The 25211-nt window shown below is 39.5% G+C and overlaps 1 protein-coding gene across 5 annotated transcripts in view; it reads left to right on the top strand.

Moving 5' to 3' along the window:
- Positions 1-189: 189 nt before the first annotated feature.
- synj1 (synaptojanin 1) overlaps positions 190-25211 on the top strand; it is a 33441-nt gene continuing 8419 nt past the window's right edge. Inside the window, exons 1-29 of one of the 5 annotated variants that reach the window (XM_047380121.1) lie at positions 190-240; positions 2462-2623; positions 2842-2928; positions 3214-3481; positions 3638-3863; positions 4502-4585; positions 7623-7684; positions 9924-10020; positions 10447-10622; positions 11842-11923; positions 12018-12170; positions 13603-13768; positions 15022-15045; positions 15497-15688; positions 16041-16125; positions 17120-17260; positions 17345-17537; positions 17621-17779; positions 18130-18286; positions 18436-18562; positions 18692-18904; positions 18993-19071; positions 19175-19340; positions 19432-19614; positions 19747-19782; positions 21364-21492; positions 21696-21734; positions 24216-24257; positions 25014-25060. In XM_047380121.1, coding sequence (XP_047236077.1) covers positions 2500-2623; positions 2842-2928; positions 3214-3481; positions 3638-3863; positions 4502-4585; positions 7623-7684; positions 9924-10020; positions 10447-10622; positions 11842-11923; positions 12018-12170; positions 13603-13768; positions 15022-15045; positions 15497-15688; positions 16041-16125; positions 17120-17260; positions 17345-17537; positions 17621-17779; positions 18130-18286; positions 18436-18562; positions 18692-18904; positions 18993-19071; positions 19175-19340; positions 19432-19614; positions 19747-19782; positions 21364-21492; positions 21696-21734; positions 24216-24257; positions 25014-25060 — 3537 coding nt within the window. In that variant the 5' untranslated portion in view covers positions 190-240; positions 2462-2499. Of the gene's footprint in view, positions 241-389; positions 409-2461; positions 2624-2841; positions 2929-3213; positions 3482-3637; positions 3864-4501; positions 4586-7622; positions 7685-9923; positions 10021-10446; positions 10623-11841; positions 11924-12017; positions 12171-13602; positions 13769-15021; positions 15046-15496; positions 15689-16040; positions 16126-17119; positions 17261-17344; positions 17538-17620; positions 17780-18129; positions 18287-18435; positions 18563-18691; positions 18905-18992; positions 19072-19174; positions 19341-19431; positions 19615-19746; positions 19783-21363; positions 21493-21695; positions 21735-24215; positions 24258-25013; positions 25061-25211 lie in introns of those variants that run through there. The other 4 variants (XM_047380122.1, XM_047380123.1, XM_047380124.1 and 1 more) reach the window with 4 other exon arrangements.

A 25211-nucleotide genomic window follows, 5' to 3' on the forward strand; every position in this document is an offset into this window, starting at 1 on the left:
AGCTTACCGACGTGCGTTTAAAGTTTTTACCTGTAAAGATGACTGACTTTTGCAGGCAAGTGCCTAAAGTTTTGTCGCAATGAAGGCACTTTTCGTGCGTATGTTTTTTGGGTTTTTTTTAGAAGAATTTACGGTAACGTGAGGTAGGCGTGCCTTGGGTTACGTCGGAATGTACCACTCCGCCAGCACACCGGGAAGGATTTTGTTGTGACAGCGGAGCAGCAACCCGGTGCGGAGACGGTAAGACGGGATATACAGTACCCATTTTCCTGTTTATTTGAATTACAGCCGACAGTTAAAGAAAGCCAACATTTCTACGTCTATATAGGCGTGTCTGTTTTATATGAGCAGCACTGGATGAAGAATGCGTTAGTAACTGGTACTTAATCATTTCCCCGGGACTCTCAGGTAGCGCTGCCACCATCAAAATATTGAAACCTAGCGTATCATAGCCGTCTCTGTGATATAATCTGGCTAATTTGGCTAACGGTACCAGTTAGCGATAGGCGTGTGAAGGACAGCAAATACTTTCCTCGCATATGAGTAATTTATCCGCCCCGTTAGATGACTTGCTATCGCATAAAAATGTAGCATTATGTGCTAGCTGACGGGTTAGCGGTTGCTTCGTCTTCTGCAGCTGCGTTTTGAAGTCGTGACTATCCGAGTCAGGGAAGATGATCTGCCACTTCCTCGGCCTTTAACTTCAACCTCTCCCTCTATCACTGTTACCCTGCGATAATTATGGGAAAATAAACATTAGTTTATCATCTCTGTGGGTTAGTGTCCTCAATGATCGTCTACTTTCTCGTTGACTTTGTAGCCTAACTTTCCTTCTTGTTCCTGTAATTGTTTTGCAGATTTTCCTTATTTGTAGTTTTAGGGAAACGTTTCGAAATGCAACAAATCGTCATTATTACTTTACAGCAACCTTAGATTTTGAGAGACAAATGATGAGTATTTAGATCCTTTCTCTACCAAGCTGGTAGAAGCTGGTGTTAAAATGTGGTTTAACCCATAACCTTCTACTTGCTCTCTTTGGTACAATGGGTAAGCAAGATAAAGGTATTACGGTGTTGTGTTTTTGTTCTCTTCATTACAGTTTTGTCATACTATTGAGATGAAAGACTGCTGCTTTGATCACCCATAGCCTTCAGACTTAGTCTTGAAAATGAAATTATTGTCCTAAGAATCAGAGTGACAGATTTGCTGAGGTCTGGGGTCCTTTGCTAAGATATTATTCAAATCTTCAACTTTCTGATGCGCAGGCGGCATTATGATCGTATCTGTTTCATGTGAGTTTAGGTATCTGATGTCCTTGTAGCCTTGGATCACAGTCGCACGGTCCAGCTCAGCAGCGATTGGCACAAACCGGAAAACATGCCCTAACGTTCTTTAATGTAAATGTGAAACTGTATCAAACAACTGATCACACACTTACCATCCGCTTTATTAGGTGAACCTGTTCAGTTGCTTGTTAACATGCATAGGGAATCAGTCATTCACATGGCAGCAACTCTGCGTTTAGGCATCTAGGACTGATGAATATGGGCTGATCTGACTTTTTCATGCACAACATTTCTTGGCTTTACAGAGAACGGGACAAAAAACCTGAACCCCAATGAGTGACAATTGTGTTTATGAAAATGTCTCGTGGATGTCAGGGGTGAGAGGAGAATGAGCAACTAGTCTGAGATAATGGAATAAATAATAGAGGCAATCAGATTGTCGGCTTATATTTAGGAATAAACTATATGAAATCATGGATCCATTCGGCCTTATTATCGACCTGTTCCTGCACGACAAAACACCCTGCCACTCCGCTTAAATCTTTTCAGACTGGTTTCTTGAACATGACAACCCTTCACAGTCACCAGATCCTAGTCCAATGGAGCACCTTTGAGGTGTGGTGAAACAGGAGAATTGCATCACCAATGTGTAGCCGAGAAATCTGCTGCAACTGCGTGGTGCTATCACGTCAATATGGACCAAAACCTCTGGGGAATATTTCTGACACCTTGTTGAATTTACGCCATGAAGCATTAAGGCAGTTTTTAACGTAAACGTGTGTCCAGCCTGGTGCTAGATAGGTGTACCTAATAAAGTGGCCGGTGAGTGTATATGTTATATATTAGAGTCGCATTAGAGATCGAAATCGACCACTAAAACAGAAAAATCTGAATTATTTCCCATTGATTAAATGCGCCAAAGCATAGACGTTCCCTCTTTTTTTGAAATCTGAGATAGGTTAGGGCTTTGATGTAGAAATAATGATCTTTTAATTGAATTATTTTCCATTTTATCCTAGACTACAACTGCTATCAAAGATCCTACAGGTCACGTTTCCTCCTTTATGTGTTTCAGTCCTTAGAAAAAAGTTATTTATTAAAAATCTTTCAGTTAAAGGAAATGTAGTTTTATGTCCCTTGATCACCGTTTCTCATTTCTCCCCTTTGGTTTCCAGGTAATAACAGAGGTTTTTATTTTCCTCTTGGATAAGCCATGGCCTTCAGCAAAGGATATCGTATTTACCACAAGCTGGATCCACCACCTTACAGTGTCATAGTGGAAACGAGGTCCAGGGAGGAATGTCTTATGTTTGAATCGGGCGCTGTGGCCGTTTTGTGTAAGCCATCTTTCTTTGTTTAAGATATATGACTGACATTATCTTTAAACGTCGCCCTCAAGCAAGCATTAGTGGAAGCATTAGGCATTTCAGTGGAAGCACGACACAAGAGATTTATCCTTGAAAGTCTGGCTTTAGATACACTGTTCACTACTGTAAAGGATATATTTGCAAAGGTTCTAACAATTTTTTTCTTCTCACCTGTGTCTCTGTCTTAGCGGCGGCAGAAAAGGAGGCCATTAAAAGTACGTACACCAGGATCTTTGATGCGTATGGAATTCTTGGTGTTCTCCGGCTAAACCTGGGTAGGAAAACATAAACTTATTTTTCCTTAAATGGATCCAGTCATGGTGCCCCTCTGCTTTATGGCACTCCTTAGTCATAAGCTGCTTTCTCCCATACTACGTATGACCTTGAAAGCTCTTGTTATCACAACAAGGAACCAGCAGCGTGAAAGATTAAAGCTCAGTCTTCTAGATGGCTGAGATTAGATTGGCTGCTGAATCCCTGTTAAGCAGTAGCAGCATCACAGTCCAGTTAACCATTTCTCATGGAGTCTTTAATCTCCTTTTGTGCCCTCCATATTCCAGGTGACTCCATGCTCCACAGCCTGGTGGTTGTAACTGGATGCAGCTCTGTAGGCAAAGTGCAGGATTCAGAGGTCTTCAGGGTCACACAGACAGACTTCATATCGCTGACGAATGATCCAGCCGATGAGGACCGGATTGCTGAGGTGCGCAAGGTCCTGAACTCAGGACACTTCTACTTTGCCTGGTCTGCCACTGGAGTCGGGATGGATTTGAGTCTCAATGCACATCGCAGGATCCTAGAGGACACCACAGACAACCGCTTCTTTTGGTAGGAACATGAAAAGTTCCCTCTTTAAAGTTTATCGATAGACATCTGGGCATGCATTTGGCTTGGTGAATTCACCATTTGTGCAAAAAAACAGATTATGCTGTGTTTTTTCGTTTTTCTTTTATTACTCCTCTCCCCCCCTTTATAAACAAATAGGAACCAATCTCTGCACTTGCATCTTAAACACTATGGAGTAAATTGTGATGACTGGCTGCTGAGGCTGATGTGTGGCGGCGTAGAGATCAGGACTATCTACGCAGGCCACAGACAGGCCAAGGCTTGCATCTTCTCTCGCCTCAGCTCGGAGCGAGCCGGGACGCGATTCAATGTCCGAGGAACCAACGATGATGGGCAGGTGGCCAACTTCGTGGAGACTGAACAGGTCGGTCACGGCTTTAGTTGTTGTGTAAGAGGGCTTTTTCGGATTAAAAAATGGTGTCTTAAAATATGTGTTCATGTTGTATAAATTTTGTGCCTTTTATGCTGTTAGTCCTTTTTTTAAGTTATCCCACTGTCAGAAAGCAAAGCTTCCGACAATATATACTTCATTATGGTTCAAATTTATTTTTCAATAGTATTCCCTTTTTTTTTGTAAATACTATGAAAGCATGAAATTGTGATATTTTGACTCAATGTTAACATTCTGTGAGGATCTCATACCAACCCATGCCTAGATAGAAAGTATTGTATTGTCATGTGTACTTTTTGCTGCCCAGTTCCTGTGGTGATGAGAGATTGTGATCTTGCTGTCGACCTTAAAAACATATCGTTTTTTTTTGTTTTACTTTCTGATAAAGGCAGAAATGTGATCATTTTTGGTTGCTAAGTCTACTAAATACCTCAGTTGTAACACTTTTGAGCAACATAGATATCGGCGAATTCAATTTTCTTCCAAGTTATGTTGCCTTTTCTTCCTGTTTTTAGTAATTTCAGTTATTTTTCCAAGGGTTTTATTCAGGAAATTAGAATTAGTTGCATTAAAACAAAAAGTCTTGGTATTTCTCTCCTTTTTTTTTAAAGGTTATTTTCCTGGATGATAGAATCTCATCCTTCATCCAGATCCGGGGGTCCATTCCTCTTTTCTGGGAACAGCCGGGAATCCAGGTACTGAAGGCTTTCACTAAAATCAGTCATTTCTGATGGCTAGCTTGAAGTGTTCACCATTTCTAGATGCTGCAGCCATAGATAGGATCCAGTTAGGATCATTTACTGTGACAGTGTATGTTTGCTGTGTTTTTGTTACCTCCTCTTTGCCATTTCGTCCCTTCCTGCTTCCATTTCGTACATCTCATCAAATCATTTCAAAGCTATGAACTTAAACCATTGCACATCAGTGTATTCTCTGTAAGTGATTAATTTAATGAACAGCGATGATAAATCTAACACATTATTTAATTAAATTGTGTGTTATTTTCTAAAAATCTTATGTTGGTTCTGACCCCTATTAGGACCCGTTCACCCTTATGAAATTTGACACATTAAAACGTTTACCAATCCAGAACAATTGAGTGACTCCCTGTTGGTAGATATTTTTTATTGAAGTCATAAAACCAAACTTGCTTATAGCTGACTATGAGTAAAATTTTGAGAACTTCAAATCATTGGTTGTTAAAGCAGGTACAAAACCTCTCTCCGGCAGGTAAGAACGAACTCAAAGCTCCATTTCATACCCAAAGCAACCAAAACTTCAGTGGTATGAAATGGTGAAGGGGGCGAATTGATAAGCACCCATCTGTTAATACAGCCTGAAGGAAAAATAGTCTTCTTGTTATTGCAGAAGATGCCTTTATACCAGTTTTAACCCTTTTTGTCGCTGTGTTCAGAAAAAGTCCATTAAGGGTGTTTTGTTACACCTCAATGAGAATCGGCACCCTATTGGACTGGATGAAAACCCCCACCTGGTATAACCTTTTTTGTTGAGTTTTGGTTTGTTTTTTTGTCTCTATTTGTTGTTATTTTTGGGGTGGGGGTTGGGAGCTCTGCTGCTGCTGCTCTTGCTGCTGCTGCTTTATTGCTGCAGATAGTTATTCCTCTGTGTGATGCCAGAGCTCATGGGTAGGAAGCAAAATGTGAAATTTCCTTATAAACTTTTAGGCATGCCCTCTGCACCGCACCTGGTCAGGAAATGGCATTTCCATCATATCTGAACTTCCCATTATGTGCTCACAGCAGACAATATTATTTCAACATCGCTTGAGTTTGCCTGCTCCTGACCTGACATTGCACAGACTGGTCATTTAGATAGGACGTGTGGGAGGTTAATGATAGTAATAGTGGTTGGTAAAGGGCTTTTTTCTGTTTCTATCAGCTCCCAGACTTCTTGGGTCAGGTGAGAGATCCCTGATCTGAAAACGTCCCCTCACCACTCTGTTTTATTTACTCCAATATTCCCCAAACAGCAGCTGGATACATGTTAACCTCTAACAACAACATTATGCTAAAGACCTACAGTAAACCAAGACCATATTAAACAACTATTCAGGACAGTAGGTCAAAACATAGATTAGTGGGCTTGGGGTTGTTTTCAGACACCAGTGTAGTCCTCCTGCTTTGACACACCTCTTTAGCTCTCATTCCCCTTCAACAAGTTGTGGCTTGTAGGCTCTCCTCTCCTTATTCTCAAATAAACGTCCTGAGCAGGAGCTGTAATTTTAGTTGCATTTAAAATACGAAGCTTCTTTCCAAATAATCCTACCCCTAGAACAAAAAGATGTGAAATAGCCTGTATATAGATAGAAAAAGTGGAATACAAAAACACCTGCTGAGAAACATAGTCAGTGGTAGTCGTCGGAAGTCATATTCATTGATTTCTTTTAAAAAGGTTGATTTACAGATGCATAATAGTAAATTAGAACATAAACAAACAACAACTATATTCAAGTATTTATTTCTGTTTTTGATGGTCTTGTTGTACAGATAATGAAACATAGATTTTAACATAGAAATGGTGGCTTACTGAAAAGTAGGTCCATATACTTTGCGATATTCACACTTAATTCTTGGTTAGGGCTTGAATTGCTGCATCAGAGCTAGGTAGCATTGCAGGTGATCAGCTTGTGGTGCCACCATGGTAGTTAATGTGATATTCATCTTTTTTTTTATATAGATCCTTAATGTTGTAATCATCAAAATGAACAGGAATAGGTCACTCTGTGTAATGACTCTACATATTATGAGTTACACTGTTCAATTGAAGTTCTAAAATAAATAAACTTCTCGATATTTTAATTCATTGAGCTGCACCTGTACCTATTCTCCCATGGGAAATGATTTAAAGAGTGGAAAATGCATATGTCCTGCAATATTTAATGAACATCAGATTTATTTACTTTTATTTAGGTACCAAAAAGGTTTTAGATCACGTGATAAAGATTTAATATTTGAATATACTGTTGACTGTAATTGATTTTATTGTCATTGACCAGTCTGCTGGAGGTATCAGGCATAAACTGAGCGATTTTGGTCTGAGCTTGTTCCACTGCAACCCGAGTAGTTTCACATGTCATCTCGAGAAGTTATTAAATATGCAGTAGCTAGACCTGCATGACTGAGGAGAAAGAATAGGCATCACAATGGCCACAGTATGGCTTACCCCCACTTACGCAGGCCCAGTCAAATATAGGTCGATCTATGCTAGCAAATCATAAAACAAAGCAAACAGTAAACAATCTATCTCTAGCTGCCGTCCTCTAAGCTGATCACAAACAGAAGTAAAGTGAACGTAGGCAAGCAACAATGAGGAACAGACTTCCTTGTTTCAGCTTCGGTGACAATTTTGCCTAAGTGGGTGTGGTCATAGGTATTGAAGTTTGGTTCCCTGATTCTGTGCTGATGTTTGCTTTTAGATGTGTTGATTGGAAAACAAGGCTGAAACCTGGGGAAGAAAGGTGTCGGAGAGATTTCTCTGCTGCTCAGTGTCGGCATCTGCGTGAACAAATTCCCTCCATTCTGTCGCTGTGTGTCTGTTGTCCCACTCCATTCTCTGTCTGTTTTAAAAACAATCAAGACCTCATCTGTCTATTTCAAGTGCTGTAAAAATGTCTGTTCCACATTCTCAGATTTTCTGGGCATCCACACCATTTGCACTCTATCATTTTTTGATCTTTACCAAAGAAGGCCACTGTGGGTTGTGTCTTTGCAGGTGGGCTCCCATCGTGTCAAACTCTCAAGGGGATTTGAGGCAAATGCACCCGCTTTTGAAAGGTAATTAAAATGTTCTGGGTATCTTCTGCGAGCAATTTTGTTTGCACTTCCCTCCTGCTTTATTTGACTTCCAGCAGATTAATGGTCTTCTGAAAATCTCTCTGTCTCCAGTGTGGAGAGCAAGTCTCCACGCTGGAAAGCAGGAGAGTATATTAGCTGAAGCAGTAATATCGTTGCTGGGAACATTAACGATACATTAATACCCCTTTTTCAACTGTTTCCCACCAAAAATACAGCTTCATTTTTTGGTAACTTTCTTTTTTATTATTTTTTATGAAACCTGAACACTGTTGATTCAGTCTAGTACTGGTCCCTTTATACTGTCCTTAATTCCTATGTGTTACTGGTATTCTTTCATTATATAAATTACACACAGACTGATGTTTTCAAGCCTTTCATTTGTGGTAATTATGATGATTTTCTGCTTACAGCTAATGAAAACACAACATTTTAGATTAGAATATTACATCAGACTAATAAAAAAAACTTTTTTAATACAAAAATGTTGGCTTTTTGAAAGATATGCTTTTATAAATGCTTTAAGGTTGTTATTTTCAAAAGAATACTCTTAATCTGACAAGCAATCCTCACTTGAACACATATTCTAATTGAGTATATATGACTAATTTTTATATATTTCTTTTCATTTTGAGATGAATGCTGACAAAAATCATTCACTGTGTATATTTCAGTTCTGGCCAAGGAATTACAATGCTACAATAGACAAAACTAGATACGACTCATGATGCAGAGCAGCAAAGTTCAGCCTTTTCCTCAAACCCACAAAAGAAATCTGCTGGTTTATTGCTGTTTGTTTAGAGAATTGAAATGAAAACATTATTTATACTTTATCCAAAACCTGCTCATTTAGGTGAGTGCAAAATTCCCAAAGTCTGTCTTAAAACACAGATTTCGACAGGCTGTTGAAACCTGAGGTTGATAAGAGTTAGGCTGCTTTGTGAAAGGCATCAACGTTAGGAAACTTGTTGAAGCAACACATTTGCATACCAGACCTAAAAATACCAGAGAACATTTTAGAAAGTTTAATCTACTTCAGTAAGTGAAGTTTTAGGTTATTTAAAATTAATGAAGTTTATTTTTGTAATTCATGTAGGTCTTAAATTTAAAGGATAGTGTCCTTTTAAAGATCTGAAACAGTCTTAAATTTAACCAGCTGAAACTTGCAGAAACTCTATAGACAGTTTCAGCTCCTTTTAACATTTCATGGGTTTTTCCCCTAATTGTATTCTTATAACTTGATAACATGTTTTAATTTGTATATATAATACCACTAATACAGTTCTCCAAATTAAAGAACCTTTTGCTTTAAACATTAGCTGCACAAAAAAGGAAATCTTCAGATCCTTTCCTGTCTGTAAATTACCTTTGTTTCTACTTTAGAGATCCAGTGTCAGAAGAGCACTTCTTACTCATGCCTTGCAGTTGTTTTGTGACAGGGGTGTAAACCAGGTCTTCCTGGTTTAAAATCTGTGCCGCACCCCAATTAGTACCGGAACCGTCCTTATCAATCCACAGCAGCCGCTTCGGTAGCAGTTGCTAAGTGGTGTCCATTCACTTCAAGACACCATTTTTTCTAGAAAGATGACCGATGGTCATTTTTATGTGCACATAGTTTGCACTCTGTTGGATGGACTTGCAGTATTGCTATCATATTACTATGAATTCATTAAAAATAAAAAAAAGTATTGAACCTCATCTGCTTTTTGTAGCATATTCGTCTCCTTTTCTTTATTAAAAAAAACTTGCTGTGCTCCTAGTAGCCTTATTTAATATTTGCCATAATATATGATAGGATTTTGCAGCATTCACCGAGTGTTTTTTCTGACACTTTTATTGATTGAACAAGGCATGCATATACACCCTGCAATTAATTAGAGATACACCAATAAGTCTTCTGACTGGTTTCCAATCTTCTATTTTTCTAGTGCAGATTTTAACTGATTTATAAGTAGCTTCTTGCACCATTTTGGGTTTTTTGATCATTTTAAATACCTCAGTGACCTTTAGTAGCTACTTGCACACCAGAAGGTGTTGATACCTTGACCTGGTAGCAATTATTTATATATATATATATATATGATTTTATTTCTTTTTCAATTATGTTTGAAATGAACTAAAACTTAGCTACTTCAACTTCACTTGCTGGAAGTTCTTTTTCTTTTTATTAATACTAACCTAGTAACAACTGATGCATTTTACATCTGACTCTGTTTTGCAGACACTTCACTGCACTGCGGACGTTGTATGGAAAGCAGGTGATCATCAACCTGCTTGGAGGCAAAGAAGGGGAACATATGCTCAGCAAAGCATTTCAGGTGAAAGCTCACTGGTTTATTTTGTTTTTTGGACCAAAGGACTTTTATCTAATGTATTGACCGTAATGAGTTGTTCCTGCTTCAACTGAGTGGATGATGCTGCTTAAGACAGAATGTGTCACTTCCTGCTGTATTTCCAGGAATCTCTGTATTTAATTTTTTTTATTTGCTTGTTTTTTAGGATCTTCAACATTTTTAATTAGGAAGCAAATGTGACCATATGACCAGCTCGACCTGAGCTTAAGTTTTTTTTTATAAAACAGCTGTAAAAGCGTTCCTCTGAATAAAAAAAAAAAAAGAAAGTTGTATGCATAATGGATGTAAATTACTGCTTTGTGGTCATAGGCAACACCGCTGGTCTTTATACATCTTTGGATTCCAATTAAATATTAACAAATATCTTCTCTGCCTCTTTGTCTCTCTCAGAGTCACCTGAAGGCTTTAGAACACGCCACAGCAGTGAAAATGGTTAACTTTGACTATCATCAAAATGTGCGGGGTGGCAAGACGGACAAACTCAGCAGTGTCCTGAAACCCCAACTGAGTAAATTCATAGATGAGTGTGGCTTTTTCTACTACTCTGGGGAAAAAGGCATTGTGAGGTAAGAAAGTACTTCCTTATTGTACAGATTAGTACTTGTTTTCTTTATCTGTTTTGTGTCACAACTCAAGTACCAGTATAACTGGTATGTTTACACCAATTACTGGCATGCACACACATTCCCTCATTCTTGCTAGTTGTCTCCTTAAACCTCCAAATGTAACTTTTGTCTCCCACTTTGAAGCTCTGGGTTTTACAAACAAAAGGTTGCAACCTGGAGCAGATGCCCGGCTTAGCCTGGGATGTTACATCTGCTCTTTAAGATTATGTCCAACTTTTTCTTTTTTTAATAATATCTCCTCATCTCTCTTCTCTCAGTCTCCCTTTACTCAAGAGCCAGCTATTCCTTTGAGTGATTTGTCCCAAATGAATTTAGTGCTTTTATTATTTAGCAGATGGTAGTCATCATCTTGTTGCAACATACTATTTGCGAATTAATCCTTTTTTGGAAACACCACAGACCATCCATCAGAGGGGCACTCTGAGTTTCAGTCCTGTGTTATCCAGCAGCCGAAACTCTGCTTATCTCAGGGGTCATTGATCTCCACGGGCCATTCAATAAAACTGTGCTTTGCGAAAGTACTTGTACTTTTCACGTTTTGTCATGGTACAAAGACAAAGTTCAGTTTTGTTTCTGATAAAACAACATAAAGTGCTGCATAACAGTAAAGTGAAAGAAAAATACTTTAGTTTTATGCCATGCATTTCTATTTAGAACCCTTTTCTCTTATACCCCTGAAATAAACCTGAGTGCTACCACCTAATCATTAAATAAACGTCACGTGTGCAATTTAATCAGCCGTTCTGTGAACTCCTTCAGAGGGTTCACCTTTGAAAACCTTCTACTTTCCAGCAACACTACTTTGTGTTGCTGCATCACATCTAATCCTAATAAAATACATTGAAGTTTGTGGTTGTGGTGTGACAAGATGTAGAAAGGTTCCTTGAATTGTGGTTGAATTCATAGACCACACAAAAGGCTTTTGACAACAGCTGTGGGGAATGAAGTAACACAGGTTTGATTTAAAGACATTTAATTTGTTTAACAAGTGAAGATGTCAAAATCTAGAGTATTCATAAAATTTGATTCTGTAATGAGTTACAAGCCAATGGAAATTAAAGAAACTATGATCAATATGTTTCAGCTTACATCAAATACAAAATTATTGCCTTATTGGGACATAAAAATACATTTTTCACCTGTTTTCTTTTTTGTTCAGAACCCAGGGAGGGACCATCAGGAGTAACTGCCTGGACTGTTTGGACAGAACTAACAGTGTTCAAGCCTTCTTCGCACTTGAGGTTGGAGTTCAGCTACATGTACATGAATGCCTAAAGTTGAAAGATTTTATAGATTTGTCTTTGATTCAAACTCCCTCCTGCCTCCTTCCTTCAGATGCTACCCAAGCAGTTGGAACAAATGGGTCTGACAGAGAAACCACAGCTGGTGGCCAGGTTCCAGGAGGTTTTCAGGACCATGTGGTCTGCTAATGGTGACTCCATCAGTAAGATCTATGCAGGGACAGGAGCCCTGGATGGCAAGGCCAAGGTATGCAGTGTGACAAATAAACTGAAGGTTTAAAGTTGTTTTAGGTACTTTATAATGCAGATTAGCAGCGCTGTGTTTTATAGAGTCCAAAGGTAATCAGCTTCCATAGCCTGATTCTGATTCTGCTCTAATTTGTGACGTAGGATTAACCTCCAGTGTTTGCAGGCTAATAACATGTGACTGTAGATTACATTATCCAGGATTTGTACACAGTTTTAAAAAGTAGAATTTATAATTTTCAAGTATGAATACATCTAATAAAACCCACAGATTAATACACACTCATTCAAAAAATAACAAACAGCAATTTGCCTGTTGTTTTGGCCTTTAGATCCTGCTAGATCAGGGTTTTATAGTGAACCTGTGGTTCTTCAACTGGCTCCAGTTTAGATCACAAACAAAGAGTTCACTGTTTTTGTAAACACAATTAAGGAGTCAAAGATCACAGATTGGACTTTAAAAATCTGAATGTTTTTTGTTTTTCCCTAATTTTTGTAATTGATGGATAATAAAATCTAAATTGGTCTATGTTTTAAACCGAAAATGTCCAAATTGGTTGCATTTTTAAATCTGAACCTAAGATTTGAATTGTTAGATGAGGAGGCTGAGCGCCAGGCTCAACATTCATTTTTCAGCTAACTTTTAAAGGACCATAGTGTTATACAACCAACCAGCCTATTAGACTGCATTACAAACATATTAAGCCATTACCTCTTCGACACTAATTAACAAACTGCAATTGTCTGTAAGAATACCAGGTAATGATGACATCTTAACAGTTGATCCTCTGTGTGGACCTTTGTGCTACTCTTTCTTAATTATGTGCCCTGTCTCTTTTGGCTAACCTGTGGACCTCTCCACCTGTGTGGTAAGTTATCAGGACGGTTGATGTTGTTTTTGAGCTGTGGCTCCATTTCTGGTGTCCTGTGTATTTCAGTGTCTGAGAGTTTCATATAAATGAGAATGGGATCGGTGAAATCTTTGACTATTTATTCCTGATAAACCTTCTTAGTTACCTTTTGATTATCCTTCTGAAAATATATACATTCATTTAATCTTCCTGGAAATCATGCTGTGAGCAGAAATGTACAAACAAAAGAAACAAAGAGGGGAAAAAATGTCTGATTGAATTCATTTACTGGTACCTATTATTCTAGTTTGTATGTAAAAAAGCAACATCTGCTGGTTTCTTATAATCTAGAGAAATCTGTTCAGATTGCCACCTTGTGGCCACTAATAAGATCTCAAAAGTTTTGAAGCATCTTGTCCAAAAGATGATTTAAATGCACTACAGTCTGCTTAAAACCTGCTGGATCTCTCTAGAATGTTCCTTCTTGTCTTTCTTTTCATCCTGCAGTGTGGAGAAATTTAAAACTTCAACTAAAACCGTGGGTGTGTCTTTTACTGATTCAATGGTTATTTTTTCTTGTAGGCCGGAAAGCTTAAAGATGGAGCTCGCTCTGTGACGCGGACCATCCAGAACAACTTCTTTGACACCTCCAAGCAGGAGGCGATAGACATCTTGAGGCTGGGATCCACACTTAACAGTGATTTGGCAGACAAAGCTCGAGCCTTGCTCACCACTTCCAGTCTTTATGGTAATTCTCTGCAACGTGATGAAGTGGCTTTTCATCTGATGGAATCTTTGTAGAAACAATGCTTTACACTTTGCCTAAATGTTTCGTACAAACTCTTTAAGAGGTACACCACTCTCCACATTTGTTTGTAAAGATTTATAAAAGGAAAAAGCCCTAAAATAAATTAATCTTCTATCGCTGTTGAATAATCTCACATGAACAATTTTTGAAAGTTTTGTTTGAGGACAATTAAAGTTTCTGAAGAAAAAAATGGACAAAATCCCTGGTTCCACATTTAATGGCATCCCAGCTGTATTTTTTAATGCCCCTCTTTTGCCGACAGGACGGTACTTCCCTTTTAGGAATTTCGATAGTTGGATTAGAGACAGGGATCCTTGACCATTTCTCCCTGCACAATTCCTCCTTTTCGATGCGGTTGATTTTTCTGTGTGGTGAATCATTTCTGCATTGTTTTGGCCACCTGGATTTTGACCATTGTTCTGCTGAAACCCGCAATGATGACCAAGTTTCTGTTTTCTAGACAAAGGCCACGATATATTTAATAAAAAAATGTCCTGCTGTTTCCCACAGCATCACAAATCCTCCTTTGTACCTGAAAGTGAGCTTGTGTTGCATGTTACCATGGAAACTGAAGACCCCCAAGATGCCCCTCTTTACTGTAGTTCTCTAATGATGAGCTTTGGAGGGATTTTAAACTTACCATCCTGGTCATTGTATGTGGTTAAAGGAAATCGGTATTTGTGTGACGTCGTATTTAAACCCAAAAGAAAAAGAAAGGGATGGATTATTTATTAGAAATTCCTAAAATCTCTAAAGAATGCGAAAAGGAAAAGCATACATCAGAAAAGAGCCCATGTTACATAATTTAATAGGAGTACTAACGATTATGTAATTATTTCTAAATGAAAAAAGATCAGAAAGGCGTCAAATGTTTGATTCAACATAATAAAAAGCCAGGATTCAGGTTTCTCAGCAAGAAACTGTGTTCATAAGAGATGAGCAGTGTTGGCCACTTTACTAGCATACAGAGCCTTTTCTGTTCCATCTCTTACATTGTTTGAATAATTTAGGTGTGTTTATACATGGAGTTCTGTTAATCCAGTTAGCCAGAAACTACTCTGCACAAAAGAAACCTTGTGAATCTGGAAGTGAGCTCTGTGCCTCAGCTGAATTAACATTTACTCACTGTTATCTGTTAAAGGAATGCTAACTTGCACTTTTCCTTCTTCTCTCCCACTTGCAAACAATCTTAGTCACTGAGCCTGTCTTACAATCAGGTACAGTAACTGACAGACTGCAACCATCAGATAGATATGTTTTCCTGCCATTTTTGTTTGCATTTCATTATTTTGTGTCGGTTGTGGTTTATTCCACTGTCTGTTTTTATTAGATCACTGCAACAGTGATTCAATTAAGAAGGACCAATTAAGTTTTTGCAGTGATGTTGCAACACATATTTTTGTGGGTATTTACAGGCAGTAATAAACCATTGCCGATGTTAGCTCTCTGAATGTTTTCAGTGAAGTGGTTACAGTTAATGTCTGCCTCCCACACTCTTTGTTTTCGTGAACTTCCCTGTCGTATTTTGGATATAATCCCATTCCTATTGTTGTTCAATTTTTTTATTAGTTTTTTCCTCATCCGCGTTTCCTTTCCTAACCCACCCTTCATTCTGAAGTACACATTCTTATGTTTTGGAGTCTAATTAGCACATTCTTCCCTCCGCAGCCTCTCCAAGAGTGTTGCTGGGAATGTGTCAGAACCACCATAGATACACAAAGCCCAAGCAAATCCGGGTCTGTGTCGGCACCTGGAACGTCAACGGGGGCAAACAGTTTCGCAGCATCGCATATCGCAACCAAACACTGAACGACTGGCTGCTGGATGCTCCAAAGAAAGCCGGGCATCCGGAGTTTCAGGGTATGTTTTTGTTGATTTGTCTACAATCACTTCTTGGTAATGCCAGCTGCAATATGTATAATTTTTGTTTGGATGAGGTAGTTGCTCCACATGTTTTTATTCACTTGTGGATAAACAAGTGAATACATTAGATACTAATCCGAAAGTGGAAATTAATGATGGAGGACGCAAAGTAATGAGCTCCTCCTTTTTGGTTTTTGAGTCAGTACAAAAATGACTAAGCTCAATATGAATCAATGACAATTTGATTAAGACAAAGGATAAAATTGTATTAATTCAACAAGGGCAACTTAATTTATGAAATCATTACACATTCACTGAACGATAAGCATTTTCTTTTGTTTCTCGACAGACAGCAAAGCCAATCCCATAGATATCTTTGCCATTGGCTTTGAGGAAATGGTTGAACTGAATGCCGGGAACATTGTCAGTGCCAGGTATTTGTTTAAGATTGTGTTTGGAGATAACCAATTATTAGAGTTAATAATATACTAAATGAATTTCTACAGTAAGAGAGCTGAGATTCATCTGTGCTTCTTAATAGTTTTTTTTTATACAAATACATTTTAACAACAGTAAAACCCCTTTTAGAAAAATAAATGTTATGCCAAACGTCACAAACTTCATTTATTGGGACACAAAACGGGTTTTTTTACATGGTAACAAAATGACACGTTTTGAAGAATTTTCAAATAAAAATGTAAAAAGTGTGGCGTGCGTATGTATTTTCACCTTTTACTCTTATACCCTGTAATAAACCCAATGTGACCAATCAGATAACAGCTAATTGATAAATAGAGCCCACAGGTGTATAATTTAATCTCAGAAGATTGGTGGATATCACTAGACAACAAACGGCATCCTGAAGATCAATGAACACAGCACACAGTTATAAAGTTGGGATAAAGTTGCGAAGGTATGTGAATCAAGGCTAGGTTATGTAACAACATCCCAAGCCGTGAACATCTAGCGCTGTTCAGTCCATCATCTGGAAATGGAGAGCATGCCACAACTGCTAACCTACCAAGACATAAAACAAGCACCTATACTGACACGCCACAATGGAATGATTTGGAACAACAATATGCAGACATCAGAATGGCCCAGTCAAAGTCCAGCTCTAAATAGATTCTGTCCAGTCTCACTGAGGTTGATCTAGTTTGCAAAGAAGAATAAGGGAAAAGACTGTTTTTAGATGTGCAAAGCTCTTAGAGACATACCCCAAAAGATTTGCAGCTGTGACTGCAGCAGAAGTGTAAGGGCTATTCAATCCTTTGCAAGGAAATGTATAGTTGCAAATTCATCTCGAGACATATCTTTAAAAAAAACAAGTCTAAAGCTTATGTCAAATTTCAGCAAAAGTAATAATAAAATGAACTAGATCTCATTTTCTTGTTTTTGTTTGTGCTCTGCATCTCCTCTTTGTCTCAGCACTACTAACCAGAAACTGTGGGCCGCTGAGCTCCAAAAAAACATTTCGAGGGATCACAAGTACGTGCTGCTTGCCTCTGAGCAGCTGGTGGGCGTGTGCCTGTTTGTTTTCATCCGTCCGCAGCATGCACCCTTCATCAGGTATAAACTGCACCGATCCTGATCAGACACATTTGGTGACTGAGTATATGAAAACCGTTGAGTTTTTCCATCTTTATGTTACAGGGATGTCGCTGTAGATACAGTGAAAACTGGAATGGGCGGGGCGACTGGTAATAAGGGAGGCGTCGCCATCCGCCTGCTGTTCCACACCACCAGCATCTGCTTCGTCTGCTCCCACTTTGCTGCCGGCCAGTCTCAAGTTAAGGAGAGGAACGACGACTACAATGAGATCACTCGCAGACTCAGTTTTCCCATGGTAGCACCAGTTATGGCCACAAACCACAAACACATTTTTTTTCATTGAGCTGCCTGTGAGACAACATTTACCCTCTCCTGCAGGGTCGTCTGCTTTATTCACACGATTACGTGTTCTGGTGCGGAGACTTTAACTACCGAATCAACTTGCCCAATGAGGAAGTGAAAGAGTTCATCAAACAGCAGAACTGGGATGCTTTAACAGCTGGTGATCAGTTGTTGGAACAGAAAAACTCAGGAACGGTATGATCTGTGGAACGCATACTTATTCACTGCATTTAGATCATTTATCTCCTTGAAAGAAATTATACTTGACTGGGCATCATGGAAAACTTTTGTGACGGTGTATTCAGACTGATATTCAGTACAGATTTTCGATGAAAGTTCTGCAGCTTATTTTGAAAGAATTTAAAAGTGATGGGTTTTTTTTTTTCCTCAACCAAATTTATTCAAAAGACATGCGTATGTTGCAGAACAGATATTGCATTTTTCTTTGGCTGTGCAAACTGATTTATTACCGTTAACCGCTTCTGCTGAAATGGGTGGAAGCCCAATAAAATACTGTCTTTGTATATTTTCGTATATGTTTGCAGATCTTTCGAGGTTTTATTGAGGGAAACTTGGATTTCGCCCCCACTTACAAGTATGACCTCTTCTCAGAAGATTATGACACCAGCGAGAAGTGCCGAACACCAGCATGGACCGACCGCATACTTTGGAAAAGGAGAAAGTGGAACTTCAACAGAACTGGTGAGATGTAGAGCAGCTGAATGCTAACCTTCTTACCCAATAACCTTTTGACCAACAAACATTACAGGTATGCCTTAAGCTTTTTTTTGACGTTCTGAAGCATTGCATTTAGTAATCTATCTGCACGTTTCTGTGTGTTTGTTTTACAGCTGAGGAGATGAACGTTGTAGGTGTGCCTTCTACATCCGGGGAGGCTGAGGATAATCCGGAACAGGCCTGGAGCCCTGGGACCTTGAAGTACTATGACAGGGCTGAGCTCAAGACCTCAGATCACAGGTAACTATCATGATATCGCTGTAACCCAAGATAATTACTGAGAGTTCGGGGTTACTGTAGTAGTTAAAAACAGGAAAATCATGATGTTAAAACCCTGTACCTCCCATGTCTTGTGATTTTTCTCTATAGGCCCGTGGTAGCAATAATAGATGTTGACATCCTGGAGGTGGATCCTGAGGAACGACACCAGGTCTACAAAGATGTCATTGCCCTGCAGGGGCCTCCAGATGGCACCATCTTGGTGTCCCTCTGCTCCTCTGGGCCTGATGACTATTTTAGTGATGAACTCATTGATGAGCTGCTTGATAAGTTTGCTAATTTTGGAGAAGTCATCCTCATCAGGTGAGCCTAACATGCCAACACATAGATCCAGTTGTGTGCCACCTTCAGCCTCTTATTCCCAGTTAACTGTGTGCATTGTTTAATGCAGGTTCGTTGAGGAGAAAATGTGGGTGACCTTCTTAGAAGGTTACTCTGCTCTTGCTGCGCTCTCTCTTAGTGGTTCCACCGTAAGTTGCTGATACTTTGTTAGAATGATGTATTTTGGATAGTTCTTAGTTTTATAGGATATCCTCTGCTGTTTCCTGCTCACCTTGCTGGTTGATATCACAGGTCCTTGACAAGCTGATTGACATCCGCCTAAGGAGTCCAGGCTGGATCAAAAGTCTGGAGGAGGAAATGAGCGTGGAGAGGATCTGCGGCAGCATTCCCACTTCAGCCAGCTCCAGTTTGCTTGCTGAGGATGTGGACGTGGGTGATGACGATTATGATATGGAAGGTTAGAAGTTATCAACACATCTATTATCTATGTTGATGTTTGTCGATATTTTCTAACCGTATATGTTTTTCATTCTTGTCTGCTGCTCCAGGTGATGTGGATGACGAGGTGGAAGACATCCTTCCCCAGCACTTGCAGCCTGGAGCAGGCTCTGCCCCTGGATCTTCACCTCTGCCGTCCCCCCGCAGCAGTCCTTGTCCCTCTCCTACTCATGGTGAACCCGCTGCTCCCTACAGACCAAGCCGTGGACAACAACCCCCTCGACCGTCACAAGGTAAGCTGCATTACACAGTACAGCAAATCACGCAACTACGGTCAAGTTCCTCGAATCACCTGCCTAGTTTGTGGTCTCCATCGGCTGGAATGTAAACTGTGATTTCATTGTGTTTGTAATAAATGGAAGCAGATTTAAGCCCACCATCGCAGAGGAGAGAAACAGCAGGTAATGAGATGAGTGAGAGTGCAATCTGTGTTGGTTTCCACTTGTCTGTCTTAGGATAGCAGCTTCCTCTATGGCACATTATGGTGTGTAATGTTGGTGTGTGCTGTTTGAATTTAGCTTTTCTTTGAATAAATCTGAATTTTACCTGAAATTTTCATTTACACAATGGGCGGAAAAATCGGGCACAGTCTGCAAGGTGTTTCAGGACAGAGTCATGGCTTTATAAGACTTTTGCGCAACAACCCTTCACCCGGAAATAAGATTGGCCTACGGTCTCCAGGATCTTCAAGGATGTTCAAACATCACTGCACCATGGAATATTTGAAGAACCTTGGGAAGGCTATCATGAAGGTTCTGCGCTCTTAGTACTAGTAATACCGTACTGCTACCCCCATGACAAGCACATCCACTCAAGGGTATTCCCTTACAATCTGGTAAATTTTTCTGTTTCTGTACCGCCATCTTCAGCTTCAGCCTTGCTGTGGAGAACCAAACATCCTCATTACTTTGACCAGCTTACCAGAAGCATAAAAGGATGCATGTTTTCATGATTTGTACTACGACCTTTCTATTGCTGTTTTATTAACCCAATGAACTGCTGTTCAAGCATTTTCCTTTTACATTGCTTTTGCTTTTTCCTTTCCTCATCCTCCTGTGTCCTCATTGGCAAACACAATGCCAGGGCTACTCTTCACAGTGACCACTACATTTTGCATTTAAACAGCAGTCTGAAAACCCTCACAGCTTCCATGTGTTTCAGCATCCAGCCTGTTTGTGCAATTTGGAGGTGTGGGCACTCCAAGCTAGGAACCCTGTTTAACATGGAGAACACGGCATACTGATCTTTACAGAGGGGCGAACATGGTGTTTTTTTGTTTTTGTCGTTTTATTTTTAATTTTTTTTATGCCAAACGTGGGTTGTTTGGTTCAGCTTCCTGGTAAGATCCTTTTTTTGCAACCTGAGCTGTAGCATTATCATAACTTAGGCTTCTTTGAGCACTTTCAGCCTGGTGTGAGTGTGATTTATTTGTAGCCTTTGCATGAGGCCAGAATGAGGAGAGCTCATTTAAATTCTGAGGAACACAGGTGCACACAAGCCAAACACCATGGATCAGATACCACTATTGCTCCTACACTCCTTCATCCACCCCCAATGATCTAGAGATACTGCCACCAAGACAATGAACCAACTATCTCACCATTTAGTTTTGTATTCTCAAAACAGTCAGAAAACTGTCCTGCTACTTGACATGTAATGAGGAGAGCACTGCATTCTTGCATGCCAGATGGTATTTCCTAGTCCCTGCACTGACGGCCCACTTCCTTGCTGATATTTAATGTGGTTGTGCAATTTAAGTCTGGTAAAAAGGGGGTCTTCAGAAATAACAGGTTTATATGTAAAGTTGTAGAACCTTTAGTTGTGCTTGTTTCTGCAGATATGTTACAAGAAATGTGTAAAATAAACTAAGCAGTTACTTGGCTTACAAAAATGATTCTTATTCCATACCAATTTATCAGTTAAACTGCCACAGTTTATCAAATATTAATAAGCATTTTATAATCCACACTTTTGCCTTTAAGGGCCTCCTGTAGACTTCCAGCCTGGTGCACCCACAGGCCCAGGTCTGGAGCCCAAACGACCTCCTCCACCTCGGCCCAATGCTCCTCCGGCCAGACCAGCTCCGCCTCAACGCCCACCACCACCTTCAGGTACCGTCCTTATAGTCATTTTTGTAATAGAATGATATAAAGCATTTCCTTATCAAGTTAGCCCAACTTATGTGGGAGCAAATAAATAAAACCCTGCTGTGATAGTTTGGACAAATCACTTTTAATTATAGTAATGTACTGGGATCTTTTAGGCAGATGGTAACTTGTCATTTTTATCCCACTGCTTTGACAAACACCTGAAGCTGGCATGAGCCCTCAGCCAGTTAGAAAGGACTCTGGAGGTAAAGTTAAAGTTACAAAATGAAATGTTTAAATGCTTCTGTGGCTGATGTACTTTATCCTAGTGCTTGCTGTTTACCATTAAAGCTATGCACAAACAAGCACGGTCAATAAGTGCTGAGGATGTAAGGAACAAGAAGAAACTGGTCAGAAATGTCCCACTGTTGATATTCAACAAGTAAGGAAGATATAGAGATAGAATCCAGTGTCCACTTGACAGTTTAACACATTATTTTAACGTTTGACTAATTCCTTCCTTTTTATATAACTTTGTTTCATATTCTGTTAAATAACATAGTGCGATTTATTAATAATATCCTCATGTGCTGTTTCTGTCGGTTCTGAAAGAATTCCCACATGTGAAAGACATTCTTACATGTAACTTTGTTTAGTTTTACACATTTTGGGAATTAGGTTTTAGGTTGTACATGAACTATGTGACTATTCTTTATTTTAACCTGTTGATATCTTGCATTTCGTTTCCCGTTGTACTTTGTTTCAAAGACTGTGGCAAATGTCCCAGCCCACTGCTCGGTAGGAGAGGCAGTGAAGGTAAAAAGCCAGGAGTTTTTGAATGTTGCCTGACACTGCAGGTCTTAGACACTGTCATCAATGTCACCGAGGCTATTTTAGCATTGATAGTGACTTTTACTGCTTCATTGTGGGTAATTTTAGTCTTGTTTTGTAGATGTGATTGAGATGTGTCTTGTAGTCTGTTGCTGGATAACCCAGAAATGTAAACCACCACAAAAACAATGGAAGAAGCTTTAGTCTTCTTTACTTCAAGCAGAATTTGTTCTTGTCTGATTTTAGTATTCATCATTAGCTGAGGGGTCAGATTAATATCTTTTAATGGGACTATGGTCAAGACTGTACAGTACAGCTGCAGCTCAATAAATTACAATATTGTCAAAAAGTTCATTAATTCAAATCAAAAAGTGCAACTCATATTTTGTTTGTTTTTGTTAATTTTGATTATTATGGCTGCCAGTGAGTGAAAACATAAAATTCAGTTCCTTTTGCATGAATTACTACATCAGTGCAGCACAGCATGGAGATAATCAGTCTGTGGCTCTGCTGAGGTGTTCAGGCCTTCAGCTTATGTCTGTCATCTTCCTCTTCACAAAAGCCCGTGGATTCTCTATATGGTGTGTGGGTCAGGGGAGTTTGCCAACCATTCAAGCACAGTGATATCCTGATCATTAAAGCAGGTATTGGTACTGTTGGCCTTTTAAACAGGTGCCAAGTTCTGCTGGAAAACACGATTAGCACCTCCATAAAGTTTGCCAACGGAGAGACAGATGAAGTGCTGTAAAATTTCCTGGTTGACTGCTGCTCTGAATTTGGACCAACACCAACAGATGGCATTTCTCCCCCAAACATCACTCACCTTGGAGACTACACAGTGGACCGCAAGCAACCTGGATTTTGTGCCTCTGTGGTCTTCCTTCAGACTCTGGAGCCTTGATTTCCAAATTAAAGGAAAATTACTTTCATCTGACAGGAGGAATTTGTACCACTGAGCAACAGTCCAGTCCTTTTTCTCCTTAGCCCAGGTAAGAGGCTTCTGCAATCTCTGGTTAATGAGTGGCTTGAAACAAGGAAAGCAATAATCATGTCCCATGTCCATACCTCTGTGTGCGTTGGCACTTGAAGCACTGACTCCTTATTCAGCTGTCCACTTGTCATACCCCAAAATTCTCAAATAGACATTGCTTCACAATCCTCTCAAAACAGAAAAAAAAATCGTCCTTGTTGCTTGTGCGCCTTGTTCTCCCACATCATTTCCTTCCAATCAAGTTTCCATTAATATGCTCGGATACAACACTCTGGGAACAGCAGTCCTCTTTAACAGTGAACTTTTTGGCTTACTCAGTAGTCTTGCCCATCATAGTGTAGGGTATGAGGTGGCCAACAAACAGCATTTGTTTTTATTGCTTTATAGGTTTTATGTAATATGACAATATAATTTTCCACTTTTCCAGGAAACAGAATTTTGGGTTTTCATTGGCTGCAAGTTATGATCATCAAAATGAACATATAAAAATACATAAAATGCATCACTCTGTGTAATGAGTGTTTATGTTACATATGAGTTCCACATTTTGAGTTCAATTACTGAAATAAATGAACAGCTTTCCTATTTTATTTTATTTTATTTTATTGACATGCATTTTTATGTACTGATGTATCATTGGATGCATATTTTCTATAGGAGGCAGTGTGGTTGTAGCTGAGGGGATGATGTAGGTTAAAGGAAGAGAAATGTGTCTTTGAGGTTGTTGATTATGATGAAAAGTGGGTAAATCCTCCTCAGATTATCCAGCTTTTATCTCGTCAAGCTTCACTGCTTTGCTGCAATATTGCCATCACATATTTTTCTTAGTGCTTTCATTTTTTTTTTTTTCATTTGAAACACCTGGTGACTAGTAAGCCACTTTGTGGTAACAGCAATCTGATTTGGTTTCCTTTGTGCTGCAAAGGACCAAAAAGCCCTGCTCTCCCTCGCCCAGATGCTCCTGCAGGTGAGTGCCACTACGCACGGCTTAGCTGCATTAGCATGAATGTATTCAGCGAGGATAAAGGTTTGTTAGGTGATTATGTAAGTTTGGTTCCATGACGGTCTGTCTTTGTATGACGTTTATTTGTACTTGTGATAATGTGGTGAGATTACACCTCCCTCTCCCTGCTATAATCCTGTTTTGTGTGCTTGTGTTCTGACACACAATGTGCTTGTCCTTAGGTGGAGGATAGAGTTTGGTTGCGCAGCCAGTCGGCGACTTTACCTGTCTGCACCTGAGCCATTTGTATGGTGTTTGCGGTTAGATGATTCCCTCTTACATAGTAAAGGGCTGTGTGGTTGGCAGGGTTGACTTACGATTGGTGACTGTACAGTGTGGAGTGACAGAGAAGAAGACATTTAAGTGGTGTGGGAAAATATTTGAAGGCTCTAAGGGTATCAGTAAGAGAATAGTGAAGGGAGAGGAGACTCCTTGCTGTTTGGTGAGCAGGTGGCTCACAAAACAAGGCTTGGGTTTCTGCCAGACCTCCTGGAGCTCTGGAGGGACTGAGTCATCTTTGATAATGAAGTCCACCACAGAATAGCCTGTGTTGGATAAACTATGTTCAATTGTGATTTGGTGTTATCATTTAAGAAAGGAAATATGTTACCGCATGCATTTTCCATACAGATCTCCTAAACAGGAGCAAATCTCAATATTAATGTTTAAAAGATGTTTTCAACAATTGTTGATTTGGCTCGTCTGCTTTAATGTTCTCAGGTCGAGGTCAGGCAGGAGCTCCAGCACCTGGAGGGGCTTCCCGACCAGTGAGTTATCAACCACTAACATAAATATTCTTTCAATATTTCCATTTGTATCTTTCAACACTATTGTGTGTGAATGCTTTATATCTACACTTTCCCTGTACCTTTGTTTTGGCCTTTAACTACTTCAGCATTTTCTGTGTTCAACCATTCA

The sequence above is a fragment of the Girardinichthys multiradiatus genome, chromosome 11 (assembly GCF_021462225.1).
Source record: "Girardinichthys multiradiatus isolate DD_20200921_A chromosome 11, DD_fGirMul_XY1, whole genome shotgun sequence".
In the NCBI taxonomy this organism is placed as follows: Eukaryota; Metazoa; Chordata; class Actinopteri; order Cyprinodontiformes; family Goodeidae; genus Girardinichthys; species Girardinichthys multiradiatus.